Genomic DNA, 12,639 nt, shown 5'->3' on the forward strand with positions numbered 1-12,639 from the left:
GGTACTCCAGTGACTTTGGAAGGCAGTATTTCCTCTACTAAGAAGAAGATCATTAACTCTGTCAGGCCTGCTAGTCTGCTTTTGGCAGAGGACAGGAACATGATTTCCAAAGGAGAATAATGCACATTTGGTACAAAAATTGTTTGAGGACTGGAGAGTTTTTGTTAGAGAGAATGACTGCAAGACAAACAGGTAAATAAAGGCTGAGCTTTACTGTGTGATAAGAGAGGGGAGAAGGAAATAGGAGAGAATATACTGTTGTTTGCAAGGTGAAATCCAGAGAAGAAAGGGAACTTATATGTATAGATATATAAATATACATATTTACATAAGCCATATAAAAGGAAGATAAGGATATGATTTTACTTATAGTGATATTTCTGAAAAAATAAATTCGCTCTAATTTTAGGATAGCAGTTACTAGTGACTCTCATGAACCCAGAAAGTGTTTGTGCAAGCCTCCTTGCTCAACATGTTAGAAATAATGTAGCGTGAACCCTCCTCCCTGAACTCCAGCTCAGGTTTCCCTGCTGCTACACTTTGCTCTCATAAACCCAGTTACTTCTGAAGTCTGAAATCTTTCCTCAGCTTTCCTGTTGGAGAAGCTGCTAATCACTTCTTCCTTGTCCACATCTAGGTATCACTGCTCCTGCAGCCAGGCAGCTCACTTTTAGTGTCCTGTGTCCCTCTTTTATCTTCAGAGATGAAGCTTCCTCTTGTCTCTCCCAGAGGGTTTAGGTCTTCATCTCTCCATATTCCAAAACACTTCATTTAAGAAAGACTCCAGGAAAATATGAAAGCTGGTTTGTAAGTTCTCTAAAAGTTTCAACTCAGTCTGTGGCAGAATTATGAAACTGTCATCTTTTTAAAAAAAATCCAGCTTCCATATTCTACTCCCTCAGTTTCCTCAGCAGTGAATTTCAAAGGATGATTACTTGCTGCATTAATAATTGTTTCCATTTATACACTCTGAATCATAAAAGAATGCCAAAACTTTTAAAATAGTTTTAGCCTACTTGTTTAGCAAAACAGTCTTTCCATAGCAAAAACTGTGGAAGAAACTCAAGGTTGCTTAAGTAAGCCGAAAAATTTCTCCTAGTGCTAGAATAACTTAGTCCCTGGATTCAGTAAATAAAGGACTTCTAGTAGAACAGGAGGACCTCAACTTGGAAATACTTCTGAATTTGGTATGGATGAGGCCATCATTTCTAGTTTTACTCTTCTAAGAAATCATTTGCCACTTTTGGAGAAGAGCTGTAAGATGTATCATCTAAAACCACAGTTCACAAAGAAACACAAAAGAAGGCAATCAACTTAGCTCAAGGTTAAGAGGAGATTCAGACAAGAGCTGTAATTAGCTACACAGAATGTACCTAATACTGAGAAAAACTTTTAATCTGCTTGACATGTATTAAAAGCTCCAAAAATTAGAAACTGAAATTGGCAATGTTCAAACTGAAAAAAAAAAAAAAGCACTCTCTGTAGTTAAATACTACAACAGCTTGTTGAGAAATTCTGAGAAATCCTCAGCATCAGCTTTTAAGTCAGGATGAGATGTTTTTCTCGGAAATGGTTTCTTCTTCAGTCATAAACTTGCTGACATAGACAGCAAGAGCCATTTGGTGATGTTCCTTTTACTGCATTAAAAAGCGAGCAGGTGAGGGGATTATGGTGGTCTTCTCTGTCCTTAAAAACTTTGAGAATGAAAATCATATGAAGGGTAGCAGCAAACTAACTTTTCTAAGAATTGCAACTTTTCTGTTATTCTTGTGTTTGAACCTCAGCTTTGATACAATTAGTCAGATAGCAAGTTTAGAAGAAAAGGTTTCAAGGTATAAAATGAATGTTTTACATTATAGAGCTTGTATTCTTTTCTTACTGTCAAAGCAATTCTGTCTTGATGGTCTGTTCAGGAACTACAACTGACCTATATTCTCTGATGTATTCAAATGAAAAACGCCACTCAAATATGCCCAGAAAGCACAGAATTTAAATAAAACCCTGTTTTTCTTGTTCCTTTTTTCTTTCAATTGAAAAGTACATTTACAGTGCAGGTTAATTCACTGTTTTTAGTGCCTGCATTAATGTAGTCAATATGCCCAATTAATCTTTTTTTTTATTTTAGAGACAAAAAATGTTTGTGTGTAATTTTTCTCATCTCTTTCTACTAATATGCAGTAGTTCCATAAAAGCTGAAAAAAGAGATTATTGGCTTTATAGCTTCTTAAAAGGAAAGTAAACTTGTGACAGAAAACTTTAAAACCTGACAACTAAGTTGAAAAAACCCCACACCTATCAAATAGCGACTTCCAAATACTAATTTAGGCACACTGGTGATGTGCAGAGTCTTTAAGAAACGGTGGGGTTCAGTTTAGTCTTATGCTCTTGACTGGTAAATTGCATTAAATTTCAGGTAAGTTACATAAAGCTCTTTTTACTATAATTCTTCCAATTTGTTTTTGATAAAAAATGGCATCTGCAAGAATGTGTCTGAGAGGAAAGGCAGCTCATAGGAGCTGCAGCCAATTGTCACTTATTATCCGTGCAAATATAAGCTAGACTGAGGATAAGACAGTTTGGATCTGCAAGAGAAACAGGAGGATGCTGGAAAGTAGAAGGGCTATACAAGAATGTATTTATCTAGGTTCTACTAATAGTTGTGGACTTAAAAGTACTAAAAAATATTAGTGTTGATTATGTATTACATAGCTTATCCTAGTCATTCAGCCACGGGCAACTGCTGTGTTTCAGATATTCCTCCAATGTTATTTGCTTGCTGCATCCTTGATTTTTGCCTTCTGTGTTAATTTTTTAAATCAATGTTGTACTATATTTAGCTGGGACCTTCAGCAGGATCTTTCAAGCTTTCTAATCTTTTTGCTTTTCTACAATCTTATCTAAGGGAAATCTTAACTGACATAGCTATATGAATGACTCAGCAAAGTGGTAGCTAAACCACAGTCCACAGGTTGCCTTGGACTTAATTCTCACAGTACTGAGTCTGTAACCAAACCAGATATTGAAGTACCTTGCAAAAGCAAAGTTACTGCAAATGCTGTGTATCTGGGCTAGATTTTGAGGACAATGAGGCCTTCCACTAATAACTCTATCTGGTATCTTAATTGATAAGTAAATGAATAAAAGATGTGTTTATTGCTGTGTAATTGACTTGTTTGTTTTCCCTGCTATCATTGATTTATTTTGGAGAGGGGAAGGGTACAAGCCTTTGAATTCATTTATCTCTCTCCTACAATTGAAAAGTCATCTGTTTTTAGGAATTGGTCCTACTGTCTGCATATTTCTTCAAAGTGGAGGCCAAAAGTACAGAAAACTGGAAATACCATAGTAAGGTCAAATGTGGTATGATAGTCTTTCTCTAAATCGTTCAAATTAGCCAGCTATGTACCTAAGTGACTTATCATCAAAAAGCAAAGAACATGGCCTGTTTCTTGAAATATTTTTAAAATTTGCCTTGTGCTAATGAAAACACTTGTTGCATTTGGTCCAAATGTGGGGAAATTATTAATTTAGTTTCAGTTTCTAGCCCATCTGGTTGTTCTAGGGCTGTATTCACATCAGAGACTAAACATATCAACAGGAACAGCAGCACCCCAAGAGGCTTACTTTTTATTTATTTTTTTCCAAACAATGATTTTGTTATGGAGTACAGCCTCCACTTCTAATAAATAACACTCGTTGCTTGTCCTATGCCTATAACACATGACAGAGTATCACTGTTAAGGCCTGTTGTAATACCTAGGTAGTTGCCCCCAGCTAGTGAACAGAGCAGAGTAGTTTGCAAATGCAGAACATTTGTCTGAATGACATATTTCTGAATGAGTATTGCTTTGTTTTGCAGGGAGTTTGGCCGCTGGAAAGTAAACAATCTTGCTGTTGAAAGAAGAAATTTCCTTGGCTCCCCATTGCCACTTGCCCCTGAATTCTTCCGTAACATAAGGCTACTCGGACGCCGCCCGACCCTTCAACAGATCACAGAAAACCTTATCAAGAAATATGGGACACATTTCCTACTGTCAGCTACCTTGGGAGGTAGGGCTATCGCTTGGAAATATTGTGCATGAGTTCGGTGTGACTGAACTAAAAGTGTTGGTCACAACTGATTTCTCTGTAAAACTGTGGTGCTCATTCTTCTCAAAGCAGCTGGGCTGAGCAACCCTCCCTGGGCTGGACTTTAAAGCATGGCAACAGGTTTTGTCTATAAGCCTCGTGGCCCCTTCTGCTGATGTTAGTCTTTGCTTTATTGATGCTGTGTAAACAATTTTAAGGACAAAAAGATAAGAAATCGTGTTGCTAAGATTGAGGTACGTTACCCAAGTTCCTGGTGTGCATGCTTCTGGTCTTTTAGGAATGTTTCTCTGCACTAAGAGGTCATGAAGGAGAGTGACATTTTTTCTGTAAGAGGCCCTTATAACAGTTTACATAATAACAGATTACACAGCTATCTGGGTCCATTACAGTACTGCAGAGGTGAAGCAAGAAAACCAGTAACAATTATTTCCAACAAATATTTTCAGCTAGGAGACTTTTAAACTACCTTGGCTGCTGGGAAGTCCCTATATTGTCACTCTACCCTTTTTAGAACTAGTCTCCACTTAACCAGTGGGACTAAATTTTCAAAATGGGATGATGAGGCTTTGCCATGTGATTCCTATTAACTTAATGGAATCTGCATCTCTAAATCCCCACAGACTAATTTGGAAAGGGTAGTCTGACGTATAATTGGGATCCAGTCACCAAATGGATTGAAGAAATCCAGTGAAGAGGCCTAAAGTTCAAGAGAAAGCATAAATTGTTCCGAATGAAAGATAATTAGTACCTGTGATTACCCATCTAGGCATTACAAAATGAACTGACATTTTAGAAATGCAGTTTTATCCCTTGGTGGGTGATTATATTAAAGATAATTCTGGTGATTGAGTATCCTTCCAGCAGGACAGTCTTGTCAAAATCCTTTATTCACCTGAGGAATGGTTCTCTTTAATACATTTCATAACTGAATTCTAACCATATATTAAGGAAATGACAGCCTTCCTATTCTCTTTTGGCTGATATCTGAGATCTATAACAACTGAAATGGCTCAGAGTAGCTCCCTTTTGGAAAAGACTGTTCTAGAAGCAAGGTGAATTTCTGTCTTGCTGTAGTTATTTAAAATAATAAAGAACTAATTCTTATTATTATTTTGGGAACTAGTGCTTCTACAGCAAATACATTACCATTAGAAATTTAAGAACAAATTACATGTGTTGACCAGCAATTTGGAATAATTGGAATTACTTTTAATTACTCAGTATATTTCTTCCATGCAAAAAGTACACTTTTTATAAATGACCATATATTTTCTTGTGTACAGCACATAGCACATCTGAACACAAAAACTAACTGCAGAAGAGAAAGAAAATGTTTCTTAAAATATAAAGCATAATAATTAAAGATTTGGCTGCAGCATGTATCCTAATGCAAGGATTATCCAATGGTAAAAATTATTTTTAGTATTATTATTATCTATTTGCTAATTATGAACTAACATAAATTTCAGTACTAACAGCCTTATAATGAAATTTATTTTCAACCTGAAATTGGACCTAATATCTCGGTGTCCTGATCCAACGTTGGGGAAGGTTTCAATATGATCCCAAGAGTGAGATTAAGACACAAACGAGGTCAAATGCCGTGTACCCAAAAGAGTTTTATTATCAAAAGTATCAAAAGTAGAAATTAGTAGGTATAGGATAGAATGGAAGAAAAGGCAGAAATCAAGCAAGCAGTCGGGATAGAGTTGCAAGGATAGTCACCACCATGGATCCAGCGGCGTCCCATTGGTCCTCAGTCTTCAATTCTTCAGTGGTGGGTACACACCATGGCTTGTCTCCATGGTTTTTTATAGGGCATAGTTTGATGATGCATGCACATACATATTGTTCATGCACTGTTCACGCGCTGCAGGTTTCATCTATCACACGACCTTCGACCTTCGTGTGATCAACACCAGAAACCAGTATCTTATCTCGAAGACTACAGTTTCCATGAGAATGGTAGCCTCCACATTCTTGCATGCTTGTTGGCTTCAGCCCATTTCCTCTTGGGGAAAACAGTCTAACACAAGAATAGCTGCTCTTTAAAAGTCCAAAGCGCCAGCATCACACTGATCACAAAAGAGCTACAGACTTGACACCTTTTAGGAAGTATGGCCCCAAGTAAACACTAAAACTTAAGGTAGTTCCTTTGAAGACATTTGAAAATTGTAGCTTAAACATTCAACATTCTCCCTGAAGACTCAGGATTTGCTTCAGAGAAACTGGGGTAGGGTACCCTTTTCTCATCCCTCTTCAGACCACCTCACAAAGGCCCTAAAATGCAGTACTTGCAATATGCTTGCAAAAATTTTCCACTCATAGGGAGACAGTGTTGACCTCTGGACTCTATCAATGCTTAATGAAGTCAAAGAGGGTTTTTGTACTGACTTTGATGGGGTTTGATTTAGATCCCTAGCCTCAGTTTTTAGGCATGATTTCAGGCACACCTGCTACCTTCCATTTTCATTGGATGGGTACTGAATACTTTGCAAAATTGGTTCAATTAAAATAATTACAGGGAATTAGTAATTTCTAAGAATGCTTTCATGAGGTAGCTTATAACCCTATACTTTCCTGTATGTGTTAGTTCTCATTTTTGGGCTAGTTTGAACAGGGATTCCCAGAGATGCTTGTCCACACTTTATTAACATGTAATTAGATCTTTTTCTTTCAGTAATGCATTAGTACGTTCCCTTTCATTACAAGTTGCTTTATTCTAAAAGCTTTGTCACTTATGTAGCTCCTTAAAAGCAGAAGACCAAAAAGAGTGTGCATAGTACTTTAATGAATCCCCAGTCACCTGTATTCATGGGCATGAAGGAAAGCTTGGCAAATGAACAATCCTGTGGTAAGATTTGTGTGCCTCTATGACTATTTGGCTTTCATGATTATCCCTTTTTGACCATAAAGGAAACTCTTGCACATGGTTGTTTGTGACACATTCCCAAGTCTTTATTCACAAACACAGAAATATACTCCTCAAGGGCATTCTGAAACGAGAACTTTGGGGAGTTCTATTTTTCTTGCTGCCGCAAGATAATGTGGAAAATGACATTTCTCGCTGCTTCTTTTTCTTATGGAAATTTTATCTTCTTATGACGTAAGCCAAATGTCCATAAGGAACAGCTTCAAGCTGCATGGTAGAAAGACCGTATGTAATCCATTCGGCAGTGGGTTCACAGGCAAGATCACATGCCTGTGCACAGGAGTAACTTCTGCTTCTGTACTGACTGTCTGCAGTGTTAAATCTGCAGGAAAAGGAGAGCTGTGGCTGCTCATTTTTTGTTAAATTTTGTGCACAAATGGGGATGCTGTGTTGGGCTGGGCCATCACTAGGAGGCCCACACATCACTTTCCTCCACTCCTCTAGGACAGCACATATCTTGTTTGCATTAGCAAAATTGCAAATTTACACAGCCCAGACAATACTGACCAGAACAGCTGTAGAGGAAAGGGAAGAGAGGACTCATACAAGGGAACTCCATCCTTGAAGGTGAAAGAAGGCTGTATTGAACAAGTCCCTGATCATCTCATTTAATTAGACTTGCTTTGAGCAGGGAATTGGACTGGATGACTGCCAGAGATCCCTTCTAGCCTAAATTATTTTCTGACTCTATGAAATGTATTTCTAAATTCTTTATCAGCTTTCAACCAGCAGTTCCAAAAAGCAATGATTCTCCTTTGAATGAGAGACAACACACAGTATTACTTTTTCTCTTTTTGTTCTGCATTTATAGTTTTCTCTTTTGCTTGCATACAGCATGATGCAATGAAGGTCCAGCTTGCTCAATAATATACAAGAGCATTAGCTGCTGTACACCTTAATGGTTTACAAAAAATAGTGTGCAGCAGTGATCTTCAGAACTGGAAGTTATTGTGAAGCTGGGGGCACCACTATGGAATAAGTGTAGGAAGACAAAAATATCAGTGGATCCCACTTTAAAGGCGTTCACTTTAATGCTGTTCCTACATATAGATGTAAAGGCTACTCAGCAGACCAATAGACTTCATGATGAGGAAATTACAGATAAGTAACATACTACAGTGAAATGATAGGCCCTTGTTTCAGGCATTTGGGTGATGTGAGCCTGATTTGGGTCCTTTGCAAGATTAGGATAGTGAACTTTGCAAATGAGTCCTCCTTGCACCTGGAAACATTTTAACTGTTCTGAATAAACAAATTTACAGCAGGTTGCCAAGGCTTCTTATGAAACTAGAACCTTTTTAGGCAATTGGCTAAATGGTAATCTTAAATGTTTGAGATGATCGATTTATTTTTGCTGTTATTGTCAGTCATAATTGCTCAAAGTGTTCATTACCAGACCATCAATACATTCACCTCTCTGGGTCAAGAAATATCCCTTGATAATGTTGCAGGTTTTGAGAATGAAAAGAAAAAAAGGTAGATTTCTCTTTACAACAGACAATCTTAATGGGCACCAGCAGATCAGCTTAATCCCAACCTCTTGTCATTCTCCTCTCCACTGATTACAGTCCTGCAAGTGAGTTTGATAGTTATACGTTTACTATTCTATGCACTGAATAAAGAGGGTCAGGTTTTCTGCTCCTGATGAATATTCCTCTTAAGCAGTATATTACTCTGTGTACAGAGATGGGAGAAATCGTCAAATGGTGTAGAACAAACAGTGAATCAATGAATTTTGAAGGATTTATGACCACTTACACTAACTGCTGATAGGACCTTTGTTTTCTATAGACTTCTTTCAAGGTAAGATACAAAATATTGGCAAATAAAGGAGAGAGAGTCCGGTCTCAAATGGCTGATGTGAGAAAAAAACTTGATAATTTAGCATCAGACTTGCAACTTCTCCCCTGCCCCTGCCCCAGGTAGGTAAATTTTCCAGCATTTAAGATTATGGATGCTAAGGGGAAGAAAAAAACTGCAAAAATATAGTCTCTTTCTATTCTCTCCCTGTCTACTCAATGAAGAAAAATTTTAAAACCTAAAACAGATGGTATGTATGGAATTAACATGCACTGTTATTCACTTGAACCACAGAAATGATACCACATCTGGCCTGGCATTAATTTATATACTTTTTGAACCTGTGCACTTCCATCAGCATCTGCTTAAGTTTGGGAAAATGACCTGATAAAACCCTAATGATACATTCTGTGATCCGTACATGAATAGATTTTCCACTAGCGCTAAGTTATTTTTTATCACAAAGGCATAATAATTTTTTTTTTACTTTTTACTATAATGCTTTACAACTATTGTAGCTGAGTGATTCTATTTAATCAGAAACTTTTGAGGAGTTCATAGGCCAAAGCCCTTTACACCTTTGTAATATACATATATGTGTATGAAGACAGAGCTCTAAGTAGGTAACCATGGATGATGTTCAGATATATCTGCCTTCTTACTGTTTCCTCACTTACTGACATGAAGTGATGGGAACTGCTTGGATCACTGTTTTTTCCTGCCTGCTACCCAGTCGACAGATGAAAATATGAAATATCAAGGCATATGATCCTTTCATCATTACAAAGATGTAGGTACAGGAAAACAATCTCAATAATTGAGGCAGAAAATAACACTAAGTATTTAAATCATATGAATATGTATTATTATGTATAACAAAATATATTTACTCCTTCAATAGGTGGTTATATTTAGTTACAGTTGTTACAACATTATTCCAATTCTACCATGTCAATGATGGTGATTTGCATTTTTTATTTAAATAATTCCTGAAGATATTCTTAAGATACACACAAAATTAAGTTCTAATTTATGAATTCCATTTATAAAGTATTATTTAGGAGTCTTAAACCTAAGTAGCCATGGACGTGTTATGTGTCTAGGTAAATTTCTATATACATATTTTATTTCATGCCTTATTTTTTGAAAAATAGCATGTAGAATATTTTTCTCAACTCAGGAGTTAGTTTAACTTATAAATACAAATCATGGAAAACATGTTAATATAAAACTAGAAAGAATTAAATATATAGGCTAAGTTATAAGCTTGCAAATTCCAGGGCTCATGGGGACATTAGTATGTATTGTGCCAAGGTCAGTGTCTAGTGTGAGTCAGTCTCCTGCTCCCCCGGTGAATATCTGTCAGTGACAGCAGCTACATGGTGATAAAACATCAGTGTAGTGACTCTGCTAATTTCTTGAACCAATCATTGGATTACGTGGCGTTGTTTTGTGAGCATGACCAAATGTTTTTATGCTATTTCTTTTAAACCTGAGAAAGTGAAGTTAACTGACTCATGAATTTTGTGAAGTGGAGAGAATACTGCTTTCAGAGCTTGCGGAAAGCACAGCTGTGCGGATCTGATGCTGAATAATCATGTTTTCTTAGTATTCACTGTCATTAATCCTTTTCAGTTCTTAAAATTCATAACCTTGAATAGTCTTCTAAATCACACTTCTTTTTTAGCTAATGCTTGGATGTCGTCTTAGCTTATTTCATGGTGGCAGACTGTAACCAGTAAAAACCAAGATTCATCATCCATGTTTCAAATGTGACAGAATAATCTCTTTTAGCATGGGTTTTCTCTAAATTAACTTAAAACTCAAATTGTCTTCCACAAATTAAATACGAGTTCGTGAGGTTACTTTGCTTTACAAACCCCCGAGTTCTGGGTGTCAAAGGGAGCCCTGTTACAATTCTGCAGTGACATGGATGCCTGAGTACCAACGTATGGGGGAGTTCTGTTTTTTAATCCACTTTTCCTAGCAAGTGCTAAATCAGCTCTGACAGATGAAAAGCTTTCAGAATCTGTAAGATATCTTTTGAACAGCAAATATTTTTGAAATGTATCTGATTGCACCTGGTATTAGCATAATGCCTGAGAATACCAGTGATGAACCAGGACCCACATGTTTGAGATGCCATACAAACACAATGCAGAGATTTTTGAGCAGAAAGAGCTTCCTTCACGTTTACACTGAAGACCGCATCACTACAGCTGCGTGCCTTTGCTCAACCTTGGGACATGTAATCTGACGTGATCTACGTCAAAGTAAACATTCAAAATCATTTCAACCCAGTTACAGAGCATGAAAAACAAAATGTATCTGTCAGGGAGCGGGGATGGAGACTGCAGGGCTGGGGATGCTAGGGGATTCTACCTGCCAAAACACACCCACCAGCAACTGCCATGGCAAGTATGGGATCAAGCAGAACTAAGATAGTAGGATGATGTGGTGAGGGGGTTCAAAGGTTATTTTCCTGACATTTTCTAATCAAAACAAACCAACGCAACACACAACACTGTCCTTTTTCAAGTTAGTGTTTTTTAAATGGGAGTTTTTATTGCAGTTCTGCTCTCCACCCCCCCGGAGAACAAATGTTTTTGGTGGGTGAAAAATAAGCTAACTCTGTTTTAATAACAAAACTTAACCGAATTCTGTTGAAATAAAAACAGCCCTACCATCTCTACTAATAATTAATACAGATCAATCAAAAGATTTTACACCAGAGCAAGATGGGGTGACATACTGGCTAATGAAACACAAAGAACCTAAAAAAAATTTTTTTCTCTACTTTCCGGAGATTTTCTACAACATCAAGCACTTGGGTTTTTTTACCTTACAATTCATTATATTTGCAGTGGAAAGCTGATCAAGCTTGCAAAAGTCACTTTAATCTAAATACACTACATAAGACCTCTGGAAGAGGGGAAAAAATGGAGAGAAATCTCCTAGTGAAATTTTGCACCTTATTTGCGCAGCCTGAACTGGTCACTGATACGGTATTTACCCTTGTGAGTTCTGATGTTGCCTGCTCTGATACAACTGTGTCCTTATAGCTCCACAAACAGCTGCACAAAGCCCATGGCCCCTGGCTCAAATCCCAGCCCGGTCCATTGCTTTTCATTTCAGAAACATCTTTCATACTGGCTAGAGTCACAAGGCTGGTTTTGAAAAGGCAGGTTTTATTGCATAGGTATAGATGAACGCCAACAGTCCTGGAACCTAGACCAGGTTTTGATGTCAAATGTCTCTCAAAGTACAAGTCATTAGACTTTGCTGTGCTTTTCCAGTTCTCTACTCACGACAGTTGGCATGGATGCAGCACAGTGTGAATAATGGCCCACCTGGCCACAGGACCAGCACCACCTCACGTCGGCGTAGCACAGCAAAATGCGGTGCACAAGTCTGCACTAATGCAACGTGCTTGTGCCTGCCCTGCCAAGCAACCCTAGTCTGCTTTGCAGGAGGTTTTGGCAGTAGTAAAATAAAATGCGAATCTGTGTCTACTTATTACAACAGAAAGATTAGTTAACTGAATGGGGAAATCTTGTTATGGAGGCTGCTTTAATTCCTGGTTCTTTGGAGTTCAGGAAATTAATCCCTGCTTTGATGACTGTATGCACAAAAAAAAAAATGACCCATTACAAAACTGTAGAAGGAGAAGTATAAATATAGTGGTGAAAACTGAGGTCGGCTCCAGCTGGAATGGCCAGCTGTCCTGGGCAGCAGCTGTCCCTTCCAGGGCAAAATGAACATACTGGACAAGCCCGGCAGGTCTAATTAGATACGAGGCTCCTGGATAATGGCAGTTT

The 12,639-nt window shown here is 37.7% G+C and overlaps 1 protein-coding gene across 3 annotated transcripts in view; it reads left to right on the plus strand.

The window, feature by feature from the left end:
- Positions 1–12,639, plus strand: part of BRINP3 (BMP/retinoic acid inducible neural specific 3) — a 234,131-nt gene that overhangs the window by 122,950 nt on the left and 98,542 nt on the right. For all 3 annotated transcript variants that reach the window (XM_069789550.1, XM_069789553.1, XM_069789551.1), the window contains one exon: positions 3,860–4,050. In XM_069789550.1, coding sequence (XP_069645651.1) covers positions 3,860–4,050 — 191 coding nt within the window. The remainder of the gene's footprint in view (positions 1–3,859; positions 4,051–12,639) is intronic.

The sequence above is a fragment of the Haliaeetus albicilla genome, chromosome 8 (assembly GCF_947461875.1).
Source record: "Haliaeetus albicilla chromosome 8, bHalAlb1.1, whole genome shotgun sequence".
NCBI lineage: Eukaryota > Metazoa > Chordata > Aves > Accipitriformes > Accipitridae > Haliaeetus > Haliaeetus albicilla.